Here is a 14089-nt window from a genome sequence, read left to right as displayed (position 1 = left end):
CCGAAACACCAAATCAGCAGGAAATTTTCAATAACCAAAGTGGTCAGTGTCAAGGAGTCCAGATAATCAAGCAGAAACAGAAACGATCCGATTGTCAACTAAGGGATAATAGAATTTAAGCTCTAGCGAACACGAAAAGTATTCCTATTGAGGTGGCATTAAAAAGGAACTGAGGTACTTCAGGGCTGGTGGAGCATAGGCAGTGTATGGAAATGTTTCTTTACTTATATAATAAGCTCTGGAATATTTCAAAGTTTCTGCGCAGGCGCAATTTAACTCATTAGTGTGAATTCACAGAGTCCACGAAGAAGAAACATCACTTATTTTATTAATCACTGATTCTGGTATGAATATGTCCAATTGGAAGGAATAGGTTTCAGGTCATGCTGCACAGTTGTGGTCGTTCAATTTGGGGCAGAAAAAAGGGGGGGTTGGGTTCCTGTCCCAGCACTGAGCCAGCAGGAGAGAGCTGAAACGAACCAAAAGGTTGCCTTCCTGACCCATTCCTTCTCCCCTGCCTCCCTCTAGCTTTCAATCCTGATGTTTGTAATCACCAGGAGAAAGGGGCACCTGTTCTTACACCAATTTTTTAAAACATATACCTCCCCCTCCTCTCTCTAAATACTACCTAGACAATGGCCAGATGCCATCCTCCACAGCACAGATAGAGAAATGAAACTCCTTGATGCATGGGAGAAATTAATGCTTTTAAGTCTATCCAAAGACTGCAGAATGATTCTTGCCTGCCAGAGAAAAATCTGGAGTGGTTGAGGGGGACAGAATGTTTGGCCACTTGCTTCCTCCCACTACCAGCCCTGACTACTTGATGAGGGTGCATGTGTGAACAATCAAAAATGTATAGTATGAACTTCTCAGGAAAGGGAGCAGGCCTTTTCTCTTTCCCTTCTGCTTATTAACATGGCATCATAGATGTATAACTGGACTGCACGGCTTTTCATGGGACTGTGGTATTAGAAATGAAGAGCAATAATTAACAAACGGTCTTGCAATTTGTAATGCTTGACTGCAACTTTGTGTATATTGGGTTAGACCTAATAAAGGATTTCTTTTTACAGACCAGCACAACTTATTTTATGCAACATTTAAATAGGCATATATCTTTGTGAATCTGAGCCCAGTTCTAAAACAAAGAATTTACAAAGCCATCTCACAAAATAAGGAGCCACATCAGCTCTTTTATTGCGACAATAACCATTTATTTTCAACGGAAATATAGCTGCCCATTTCTGGTTGCTGCCAGCAAGAAACAATAAATAGCTGAGCCTTATTGTTTCATGAGTAGGGATGAAACATGTTTCATGCCTGCTTCATCAATTAGTCAGTTACACAACATAAAATTATCTCAAACATGTGTCACCTTTTAGGGGTAAAATTACAGGGCACAGGAATAATGGGCCTGCTCCTCTACATGGCAATTCTGGGTTGGAGTCTCTCCCCTTGTAGCCTGCAATAAGTGGACCTCCATGTTCTGCTGTAGATCACCAGTTGCTTTCCTACTCCAGAGCAGGAAGGTGGGAGGTGAGTAACCCATGCAATGCTGTCAAGATGATTGTGACAATTTTACCATGTAATAGAGAAGGAAAACACTCCAAATGGGGATGCTTTTTTTAGCATCAATATTCTGTCTCTCATGATGTGTTGGTCTGCTGTAGGATCACATCCAAACTTAGCAATAAAATTGGAAATGTGACAACTCTTTTACCTTTGGAAATGATGAGCAACCTTCAGCTCAAGACATTTTACACGACTACGATAGTAATTTAAAATATATTTACATACACATTGCTCAAACTGGACATTACTGAGTTTCAGATGATCCATACAAACGTTTCAGTGCCATTCTTCATCATAGGATCTCCGTGCTTTCCAACATAACCGAAGCTTAATCATAATGACTAAGAATAACGGAGGTGTGTGTGTGATATTGTCCCCAAACACTATTTTTTTCTTTAAAAAAAGATATTGTAAAACTCTAAGGAAGGCAAATGGATTATTATTTTACTTGATCTTGGGGAAAGGGGTGCTTTTTTGCACAATAGTGAAAAATCAAATGTCAGGCCACAGAGATGAGTTTCCCATTCAAATGTTCTCCATGCATATGTTAACTAAACCTTGCTGGAAAAAAAACTGGTTATTTAAAAATAAATAATATATTTTATTCAATGCCCCCAACAAACCCATGCATCCTTGATTCACTCTTTTGTTTTGACAATAGTGTCTGAGTGATCCATTAAAATACTAGTCAGTTGTATGCTAAAGTATATGCACAATAGTTTAAAAATGTAGTACACAAATCATCTAATAACTAAGCACTAAAAAAGAGCAAGCACATCCACCTTTAATTGGCTATTCTGAGTATCGGCATGCTCAAAGAAACAAGTCTTGGACCTTAAGATATGAGCTTTAATATGAAATGGTGCCAACTGACAATTACTCCTTAGACAGTTTGGTGTTTTTCAAAAAGCCCATTAAGATTGTGTCTGAAGGTTTAAACAGACATAAATAAATTTAATTAGATTATTAAAACAGACTGGTAAATACTGGAAAATATGCTGGAAAATAAAAAAAAACATTTTTGCAACTGAGGTCTCTTGTATTTGGAACAATTCGAAACAATTCCTCTTGGAACAGCACACAGTTTTCAATAAATTTTAGGAGAGCATCAGCCACCACCAAGTTTGCTGCTTAGCTGCAACCATTACAAGAAGAAAGTATAACACTATTATCAGCCCTGATACACTGATCACATATGCATTCAAAATTACAGGTATTTACAAGGGTGTGTTGTGTAAGGGGAAACACAAGGGACTTCTCAGCCAGCTGTTGCACTTGCTGCAAGATGAGGTAATTTAAATGCAAACAAGTTAGGTCTACTCAAGTTCACGGGTCCATGCTATCTACATTTAAGAACAGACAGCTTCAGTGAACAGACTGAATATTACTATACATTGTAAGAAAGAAAGAAAGAAAATCATTAGATCCAGTTAAGTCCTGCTTTGTAGTGCTCTTTATGAAATACTGACTAAATGTCAGAAGACTTCCCAGCTTGATTTGACAACTGGTCTTTCAATAGAAAGAAAGAAAGGAAAAAATGGTAAATTTGTTATAAATTGGTTTCATCCCAAGAAGGATCATTCATACTCTTTAGAACTTTCCGAACAAGCTTTTCAAGCTCCTTGCGAGCTCTCTGTTCTTCTTCCAGCGATTTCTTCATCTTTTTGTTATCCTGGCAAACAAAAGACAAACATAATATGTTAAGTTGTTCTGAATGGCTAAAATGTTGCTGCCCATCAAGATGTCTGCTTTTATAAAGCGGGCCCTGTACAAGAGCTTGTTCAGTGCAAGTCTGTTGTAAACCTTTACCCCCTTTTTGTAGCCTGAACAGAGGGGGGAAACGGTCAAAATGACTAATCAAAGTGAAATAACAAAAACCTAACTGACTGAATTTACTGGATAGTTAGTCATTCTACAACAACAGTTCTTACAGTAATGCAGAAATATATACCTATTGGCCAGAAAACATATCAAACCAGAAAACCCATATAAATAAGTTCAAACAGCATATCATTAAATAAACCCATTCAAAGTAAAGAAGGCCTAAAATTCTACATGGTCCAAATACCCAGAACAACTACTACAATAGAAACAGGTCAGAGATGGGAGAAGAGTTAAGAAGAGGTTGCATATCTGAAACTGCAGTCCTTTTTTAAATTGCCATCTTTGCATTCACACATATGGGTTCTGAGCTTGCACAGAATTTCTTTTGGAATGATTTGGAGGTAAGAGTTTGCCCTCCTACTCCTAGTACACTAGACACTCTCAAAGGAAGTAGTTTCCACTCTTTCAGTGAGGTCATAAAATGGAATACTGTATTAGAACAATTGAGTTGGAAGGTGCCTAGAAGGCCATCACGTCCAACCCCCTTCTCAATGCAAGATTCCAAATCAAATCAGATCTGACTGATGGTTGTTCAATTTTATCTTGAATGCTTCCAGCATTGGGAGCGCATACCACCCCAAAAGGTAACTGGTTCCATTGTCATACTGCTTTAACAGTTGTTTTTCCCAATATTCAGCCTAAATCTGGCTTCCTATAGCTTGAGCCCATTATTACATATCCTGCACAACAGATCCTGCCCCTCCTTCTGTATGAATGGCTATATTTCAAGTACAGTGGTGCCCCGCATAGCGACAATAATCCGTTCCGGATAAATCGTCGCTATCCGGAAACGTCGCTATACGGGGCAAAAAACCCCATAGGAACTCCGTTTAATGCGTTCCTATGGGGGATAAACTCACCGCTAAGCAGGAATCCTCCATAGGGCTGCCATTTTCACCGCCTTGGTAAGTGAGGAATCGGCGCGAAAACGCTGTGGGCAGCCATTTTCTTGATCCGGCAGCCATTTTGGAACCGCCGATCAGCTGTTCTAAAACATTGCAATGCAAACATCGGTAAGTGAAACACTTACCGATCATCGCAATGCGATGTTTACCCTATTTAAACATCGCAATGCGATTGCAAAAGCGATTGTAAAAAACGCGTCACTATGCGGATTCGTCATTAAACGGTGCGCTCGTTAAGCGAGGCACCACTGTATTTGAAAAGTGCTATCTTAGTCTTCTTTTCTCAAGACTAACCAGGGCTGGTTCTTTCAGTCTTTCCTCATAGGGCTTGGTTTGTAGCTCTTGTTGCCTTCACCCTTGTTGCCTTCCTCTGAGCTTGCTCCAGTTTTTTGACATCCTTCTCAAAGTGTGGTGGTTAGGCCTCAAAACTGAACACAGTACTCTAGAAGAGGCCTAACCAGTGCTGAATAGAGGGGAACTAGTACCTCACAAGATTTGGAGACTACTTCTGTTAATGCATTCTAAAATCACATTTACTTTTTTTGCAGCCACACTGCACTGTTGGCTCATACTCAGCTTTTGATCCACAATTTCAAGATCCTTCTCACACATAGTAATACTGAACCAAGTTTCCCTTGTAACTATGAATTTGGGTTTTTCTTAGGTGTAGAACTTTGCACTTGTACCTGTCAAATTTCATCCTGTTGTTTTCAGCCTCTTGCTCAAGCCTATGAAGATCTTTTTGAGTTCTAATTGACTACCTCACTTCAAGAAACCAAGACGTGAGAGGTGTACTGAAAGGAGGTGGGGGGGGACTTATGATCTCCTACTGGAAAGCCAAGAGACAAGTGCCCTTGACTTCCCTTTGGAGAGAGCTCCACCATACTAGCCAACCCAGCCTCCAAAACACTACAACAGATTGATAATTACAAATTCTGTGTGAAGTTGTATGGGGAGGTGGTGGTCCTTCAGATACCCCAACCTCAAGCTATTTAGAGTTTTGGAAATCAAAACTGGGAAATGGAAATTCAAACCTAGGTTAGGAATGCTGAATGACCAAGAGGAAACACACTATCTGACCAGAAGAAAACAAAGAGAAGATGAAAACAATATACTGAAGACCTATACAGAAGAGACAAAATGATGACAGACTCCTTTGAAGAGGAATCCTATGATGAAGAGTCTGCAATTACAGAAATTGAAGAGAAAGCTAATCTGAAATCACTGGAAATAAATAAATCACCAGGAGTACATGGAATACTGACAGAATTCTTTCAACCCACAGAGGCTAAATCTATCAAAATCCTAACAAGAATATGCCAACAAATATGAAAAACAAAATAATGATCCACAAACTGGCAACATTCAACATATATTCCAATTACCAAGAAAGGAGATGCCAAGGAGTGCAGTTACTATAATATTGCTTTAATTTCCCATACAAGCAAAGTTAAGCTCATGGTGTCAAAACAAAGGCTTTTACCTTACATGGAGTAAGAAATGCCTGATATTCAAGATGGATTTTGAAAAAGGACAGCTGAGATCAAACTGAAATATTCGCTGGCTACTGGACAGTACCAAGGAGTTTCAGAAGATCAATCTATGCTTTATACACTCAGCAAAGCCTTTTACTGTACAGATCCTGGGAAATTATGGGTAGTTCTGAAAGAAATGGATATGCCTCAGCACATCCTGATGTGTAGCCTATACTGTGGACAAGAAGCTACTGTTAGGACAGAATACGGAGAAGCAGAATGGTTTCCTATAAGCTAAGGGGTCAAACAAGGATGCATTTTGTCTCCTTGTCTGTTCACTCGGAACAAAGAACATATCATATGGAAAGCCAGACTAGATTTAGATGAAGGAGGAGTGAAAACTGGTGGAAGAAACATCAATAATTTCAGATATGAAGATAACATTATCTTACTGGCAGAAAGCAGCAATGACTTGAAATGACTTTTAGTGAAAGTGAAATAAGAAAGTGCCAAAGCAAGACTGCAGTTAAACACCAAGAAGACCAAAATCATAACTATAAAGAAAATACACAACTTTGGCAATGAAGAAATTGAAGTGGTCAGAAACTTTGAACACCTTGGTTCAACCATTAATTCCAATGGAGACTGCAGCCAAGAAATCAGAAGAACACTGGGACTAGGAAGGGCAACAATGAACAAACTAAAAAAAGATATTTAGGTGCAAGGATGTGCCACTGGAGATAAAGACGAAGACCATCCACACTCTTGCTTTTCTGATCACCACGTATGAGTGTGAATGCTGGAAAGTAAAGAAACCTGACAGAAAAAAAATTGATTCACTTGAAATGTGGCGCTCGAGGAGAACTTTGTGAATACTCTGGACTGCCAGAAGGAGAAACAAGTGAATCCTAGATCAAATCAAGCCTGAACTATCCCTGGAGGCTAAAATGTTGAAACTGAGGCTGTCCTACTTTGGGCACACCATGAGAATACAACATTTTGTATTATAATAATGCTGGGAGAGGCAGAAGGCAGCAGAAAAAGAGGAAGACCAAATATGAGATGGATTGATTCCCTAAAGGGAGCCACAGACTTGAGTTTTCAGGAGATGAGCAGGGCAGTTGAGGACAGGGCATTTAGGAGATGGCTCATTCATGTGGTCACCATAAATTGGGTGAGGCTTGATAGCACATAAAAACAACAAGATCAAAACTAGTATTTTGAGTTTAACTGGGGAGCACACTGGGAACCAGTGCAGTTGGTTCAGGAGCTATGTGATAAAGCACATACCATACGTACAACAGTCTGTCTGCCACATTTCGTGCAAGCTGTTAACTCCAATTTTCAAGGCCAGTTTCATGTAGAGTGCATTACTAATCAAGACATGGTTCCCTGTAGCCAAATCTACTTTGCCTGAGAAGGTGGTCAGCTAGCACGCCAGTGGAAGCAGAGGCACTCCTCGCCACAAGTGGCTGCTTAGCCTTCCAGGAGTAATGCTGAGTCCAGATCGCTGGCCTCTTTCAGTAGAACAAAACATTGCTGCCATAATCATTCTCAGAAAAGCTTAGTTCCAAATTAAAGAATTACTAAATGAGGCTTCATACAAGCACAGAATCCATGTGCATAAGAGAGAAATAACTTGTCAGAAGCAACACTGTGGGCATCTTAGATATGTGAATAATGGTAAGCAAATATAATTTATCAAAGGCCCCTGCCTTCTCCCGCCTTTGATAAGATATATTTACCTGGTACCTCATACTCTTATGTGCTATCACGTCAGAACTGACTTATAGTGACCCTAACTGGGTTCAACGTGACATGTTTAAGGAGTGGTTTTATCAGTTCCACTCCCCCAGTGAGTTTCCATGGCAGAGCCAGGGAATCAAATCCAAGTTCTAGTCTATTACTCTATCCATATAACACACTGAGTATCCACGTAGTTACCTATCATTGCTCATATATTACCACTGAAATTATGACAGTATTCAATGGTTTATGTATCCACAAAAGGAATTATATCTAGAATTATCTGGTTGTCACATAAATACAATTCCATGGCTGAAGCTTGGAATCTGACAGGCTGTTCCCCCACATCCAGACTTAGCAATGGTATACAAGAACAAGGAACATCAACCTGTGGATTTGGCACTTTGAGGGTAGTGAATTCATGGAAAGGCTCTTGCTTTTTTGAATGATAATTCCCATGAAACTGTCAGAGTGCCTTAGCTTCAATCGTGGCAATTTAAATCAAGAGAAAAAAGAGCATATGTATATATGTTCAAATACAACTTCCCATTCATACTACTTCACAGTATGTAAGCCCCATCATGCAGTGGTTAAATTGCAGTACTGCAGTCAAGCCCCTGTTCATCATCTGAGTTTGATCCTGATGGGATCAGGTAACCGGCTCAAGGTTGTCTCAACCTTCTGTCTTTCTGAGGCTGGGAAAAGGAGTACTCAGCTTGCTTGGGGTGGGGGCAATGTGTTGCCTTGCATAATTAAGTAATAAATCATCCAGGGAGTGCTTAGCACTATAAACTGAAATAATAATAATAATAATACTTTCTAAACAATTACGGAACAGTGCTGAACAATGTTAATTTAAACTAAATAGGAAACGATAACCATGGCAATTGTTGCTTTTCTTATGTTCTCTTTTTTTCTAGCATTATGTTTGTTCCACCATCTTTCTACGGGTTTGCAGTTCTTCTTTGATACTCCTGTATCCATCTCCTAATATACATATATTTTGCAAAACGTTTTCCATTTTATATTTCCTTATTTAATGTTTTTCCTTTATTTTTCATGTATACAGTATAAATTTAAAAGGACAACTGTATTCTGGTTCACATATGGATGTATGAAGCACATGTCTGGTAAGTTGTTCTCCACCTTTAGAAGCTGAATCTTTTTTATACTGTGGTTTATGTCACATCTAAGACACTGTCGTTTCTCAAACTGAACATGCATTCATTGCCGCTTTAGCAACTGAAATATATATTCTCTTATGGTTCACAAACAGCAGAGCACCAGTTTACCATTGGATTACAATTAATGCCTATGTACAAACATCACCGTATGCAAAATAGCTCCAATTCACTGTAGGAAAGTCAAATGCTACTATGAGGACGTAAGGAGGTAGTACAATAAAGGCAAAATATAAGCCATTTATGAGCATACTTTTGCTGACTTCCAATGACAACCACAAACATCAAACAGTTCTAAAGCTGAATAGTCACTTTTATTTCTTTTAGTCTATGACTAAAAGACATTAATATTTGGTTTATAAACTAAAATCATGAGACCAAAATTCTGCAAAAAGCTAGTATGTTAGGCAAAGAAAAAAGAAAAATTAAAAATAGGACAATGAAAATATTGTGGCACCTTAAAGACTAACTGCTATATTTTAATGTGAGCTCTCATGTCTTAGGAAGCGGACTTGTCCACAAAAGCTCAGATTAAATGTTGTGGTTAGTCTTTCAAGTGCTACAACATTTTCTTTATCTTTTTTTTCTTTTTGGTTTTGCCTGATATCCTAGCACAGACTAAGACAGCATGATATAAGTCTAGTGTTCTGCCTACAATTCTGGATGTGAGTTTCTTTAACTTTCATCTACACTGCTGCTGCTTGCACTTGGCTTTATTTTCCCATGTAATGTTTAGGATATAAGAAATGAAGAATATATTTGCGTAAACAATGCAACCGTTATCAAAAATCAGAAGAGATTCATAGCTGCCATGGGGCTGCAGAGAGTAATTGTACAGATCCCTCATTGGTCTGTCTGTCTTCACACATAGTTTTTTTTCCTATCTCAATGGACAACATCCAAAGGCCACCCTTGCCTCCCCCTGGACCTTGGAGAACTGGATGTACTCTGAAAACCCCAACCCATTATTTTTTTTCCTTATACAAATTGGGTGTTCTTATTGGAAAAAGTTCCCTACATCCTCTAGTGGCAATTTTTACTAAAAGATGTAATAACTGGCACAGTGCCCCCCCCGGGTGCTGGATGGCTCCTCAAAACATTGCCCGACTGCCCCACAAGCCCGCAGAGGGCAGAACTGGACTAGCTGAACCAAACTGTTTTTCTTTTTAAAAAAATTATTTAAAAATTAGGGGGTGTGGGAATGCTGTGGAACCCCAAATAGGCAGGAGATGCATTTGGGCCCCAAGGTTTTGCCTACATCCCACAGGCCATGTTGGCCACCTTGATTTACACAGGATTGTTGTTGTTGATGTGTTGCTGCTGCTGTTAGCAATTACGATTTTCCAGCTTTGTGGTATGAACTTGACTCAAAGCACAGAAGAACAAAGCATACAGATCGTGAGTACCTTCATGGCACCAGAGAGAAAAACAGCAGTGAGGAAACAAAGAGCTACACCCAGTAATGCTGACTCAAAATGAATAATGTTGATAGCGGTAGCAGGACAGCAAAGTCATGTAGATGGATGGCCCATACAGTCACCTAAGTGTCTGATCTAAAGGAACTGGTAGGAACATGCTACAACATCTGCTGCTTTTCTATACACTTGCCATTACAGTGTATGGTGCAAGAAGCATGAAAAGAAGACGGCTCCCACGCCAGTCCAGCACTGATGGTATGCTATATACTGTAATTCATTGGTCACTGGGGCCTACAGATTTTCTTTTGCTAGTTCTCCAGCACAATCCCTCCAAAATCCCTCCAAAAGGTAGACCAGTTGCACCCCACTACGTACTATCCATCCTGCCATCTGCATTGATAAAGCATGTTACGTTATCTTTTACCAACCTGTCTTAATTCTTGTACTTCATCCTTTAATGCATATACTGTGTCAACAAGACTTCTAAAACAGAAAATTAAGATAAAATACTTTCAAAAATTGTAAAGACTTAAAAAAATAACATCAAGAATTATCAATATACATGGTTTCAAATCAGAAGCCATATAATTCAGGATGAACAAAGGAAGGGAACAAAACAGCAAACATCTTCCCTGTCTTCCCACCTCCCACCCACTTCCCAATCTTTTCGGTCTCTTCCACCACATTTTTGATTTAGCCCCTTTCCCCAAAAACAGTTTATGCAACGAGGCAGCAGGAAATCTCTTTCCTTGATCAGGAAGCTGTTTCCTATTGCATGCCGTTCACTCCCAATCTTATTTATTTTAATGGGTTGTTGAGATAAAATAGGTCTTTAATTGTGTGTTCATACAAAAGATATATTTTTAAAAATATTAAAACACCTACATATTAATAAGAAATCCCAGAGCACTCAAGAATGCCACCTTACCCACAAAACTGATCAATTCCCAGGTGGTACAAGGATGAAGGAAGAAAGATGCAAACAGAAAGGTTAGAGAACTCAAGAGTGTTGAAATTGGTCTAAATGAGCTGCACAGGTCTGACCATGCACATCACAGGCAGTTCAGCAAATGAATTCCAGTAGGATATTCATCTCTTAAAAAAATAAAACCACAAAGCACATCAGAATTCAGTTCAGACACAACGAACGTATCACACAAAACTTCCTGTTTGCAAGAGGATGGACTGCTTAAAATGCATCATTTGCTTAAAAGGTTGTCTTACTTTTCTTCTATCACAGTCTGACCATTACTTTTTGTTTCTTCTACAATAATTTTCTCTTCCTCTGGAAGCAGCACTTGGGGAGCAGATTCTTTACGGGAGCCTAATACAAAATAATAATAAAATTAAAAGATAAACATCCAGACATTCAGGCATTTGAAAGAATACATATTCTTTTAACTGCGGGATCATAATTATTATTTAGCAGTTATGAGAATTATGGTTCATGGGATCAAATTATTTCTGACTCCCTAGTCGTCTATTTTTAAGGAGGAAGAATATAGCAGTTCTTTTTCTAGATATATTCCCACTGGCTTCAAGTGAGACTGAGCAACAAATAGACATTTATTGTTTTCTACCAGAGTATGAACCATAGGGTAGAACCACCTAGTTTAAAACAATCAAGACTTCAAATACAGAGCCAGTAATATACCATTCTCGTGGCATTATCAATTGGGAACTTGTATAAAATTTCGATAAAATCCACCAGATAAAAATACTTTGGTGGGTCCCTACCATCCAGTACAAATGCATCTGGGAAAGGAAGTATCTTTGGAATGTATTTAGGAATTGCATCTGATAGAATGAAGCACCCTGCTCTTGAAGTTGGCTGTTTAGTCTAAAATTGGTGCTCCATTCTACTGCCAAGTGCGACTCAAAGTGCTAGTCTTGATCTCCGAAGCTTATATGATGGGCCTAAAATACTTTAGAACAAACACCCTTCCCAAACTTAGTGCCTTCCAGATATCGCTTTGGAGATGAAAAGAATTGGAATCCAGCAGAGCTGGAGAAAACGGGTGGGGAAGGGACTGTCTCCTGTATAATATCCCACTAGCTAAAGATAATCACTTTCTTGATAACAGTCTTGGAACTAAACAAATACTAGGTTATACATGCAGAGGTGCTACTACACTGCATGGAGTTACAGTTGGCACAATCACAAAAGAAGCATACTACGTATCACAACAAGCACACAGACAGCCATTTCATCGTAGATCTGCACCCCTTGTGCTGCAAAATCCTCCTTACAACTTGACAGAACGATGCTTGGGAGAACATCAATAGTAGAAATCCTGAATCTATGGTACAGAGAACATTAGAAAACTCAGCAAGTCACTTACAGAGGAGCTGTGCTGAAAACAGAATCAAAACCAGATCTTTAATGCTGCAAGCATAACAATGAAAGATACAAAGCTGAGTGTTTCCCTGCTAACACAACCTTCTGACCATTTTAAAGAACAAACAAATGAAATAATAAAACTGAGTAGAAACTAGTTAATATAAAAATATTTAATCACTATTCCTAATTATTCAAAATGGCATCACCAGGAGACATCTTTGCTACATCATGACATTTACAGAAGGACCCCATATCTGCGACGGATTGGTTACAAGCCTCTCTGTGGATGCTGAAAAATCCAATTATAGAGAATACTACAGTATTTTTATAGTGAAGGCTATATATAGTGTGGTCCCTGGCTGCCTCTAGTGACCAGTTCTGTTAATGACAGTATGGAAATATATTTTGCGGGCAAACACTACTCACATAGCGTGATCTCTGGCTCCCTCTATGACCAGTTCTGGTAACTTCATCTTTATATATATTACAAGGATTTTTTCTGTTAATATTTTTAATATAGTACTGTTACAAAGCCAATAGTTATATTCCTGTGGGCATAACCAACTGGGAACTTTTTTTCTTACAACTCTGTGTGTATATGCTGCAAATAGATATGTAGTATAGTTTATAGGAATGCAAACATAACAATTATAACAATATTAAAACAGAAGCAACCTTCACATCACATAATTTTGTAATTAAAAGATGAAATGTTAGCAAGAAAACACAATATAATATCAAAAATAAGGGCCAAACCAGTCCCCTGAGTTTAAAGGTACATTTTAAAAATGCAAATAGCAGCTGCTGGGAAAACGGATAGTTACCAAGATCTCAGAAGCTGAGGAGGGGAATACCAACAGGACATTTCCTCACAATGCAAAAAGAGCAATGAAACAAGCATTTTTGGCAGGCGAGGAAAGCACTGAATTCTTTAATCCCAATAAGTATCATACTACCCACACACCCCAACCATACAGACACATCAGCTACTGCATTAAGTACACCTGTCATTCAGTTTGAGTCCTCATCTATATATTTCAAAGAGACACACAGTAACTGTAATCTTACTGCTGAGTTCAGCAGTCTTTCTTCACACCACTGCCAAATTTTATTTTATTTATTTTATTTATATCCCGCCTATCTAGCCAACTCAGGACCACTCTAGGCGGTGGCCAACATCAAATCAATCACTTACTGGGACAGAGAAACCTAGATTCTGCTATCATTTCCAAACAGACAACTGCTGACTATGCCTCTGTTAAGGGACACACAAGAGACAAGACCAAGATGACCACACACACAGTCGAGGATGCCAGATCTTTGGTGTAGTGTTTTGTGTCCTGTTTTTACTCAGCAAAAACCCCTTGGTATATCAAGTGCATTCACCAAAAGGTGATCCCTTTATGCCACTCCTGGTGACACATGTGAACTGCTGGATCAAGAAGATGGGAAAAAAGAGCAGCATCCAAACATAAAAATGAACAGAGTAACATCATGGGTGCAATCTGTGTATAAAGAAAATGTACTTAAATCTCAGTTACAAGAACAGGGTGATGGAATATTC

General features: G+C 38.9%; 1 protein-coding gene across 7 annotated transcripts in view; it reads right to left on the bottom strand.

Moving 5' to 3' along the window:
- Positions 1-1195: 1195 nt before the first annotated feature.
- ARHGEF7 (Rho guanine nucleotide exchange factor 7) overlaps positions 1196-14089 on the bottom strand; it is a 112157-nt gene continuing 99263 nt past the window's right edge. For 6 of the 7 annotated variants that reach the window (XM_020794310.3, XM_020794311.3, XM_078391433.1 and 3 more), the window contains 3 exons: positions 11409-11508; positions 10613-10667; positions 1196-3247 (listed from right to left, as the gene is read on the bottom strand). In XM_020794310.3, the coding sequence (XP_020649969.1) occupies positions 3125-3247; positions 10613-10667; positions 11409-11508 (278 nt within the window). In that variant the 3' untranslated portion in view covers positions 1196-3124. The remainder of the gene's footprint in view (positions 3248-10612; positions 10668-11408; positions 11509-14089) is intronic. The other variant, XM_078391431.1, reaches the window with a different exon arrangement.

This window comes from Pogona vitticeps, chromosome 3 (genome assembly GCF_051106095.1).
Source record: "Pogona vitticeps strain Pit_001003342236 chromosome 3, PviZW2.1, whole genome shotgun sequence".
Lineage (NCBI taxonomy): Eukaryota > Metazoa > Chordata > Lepidosauria > Squamata > Agamidae > Pogona > Pogona vitticeps.
The sequence above is the reverse complement of the archived record's forward strand: the minus strand, read 5'-3'. Positions and strand labels throughout refer to the sequence as shown.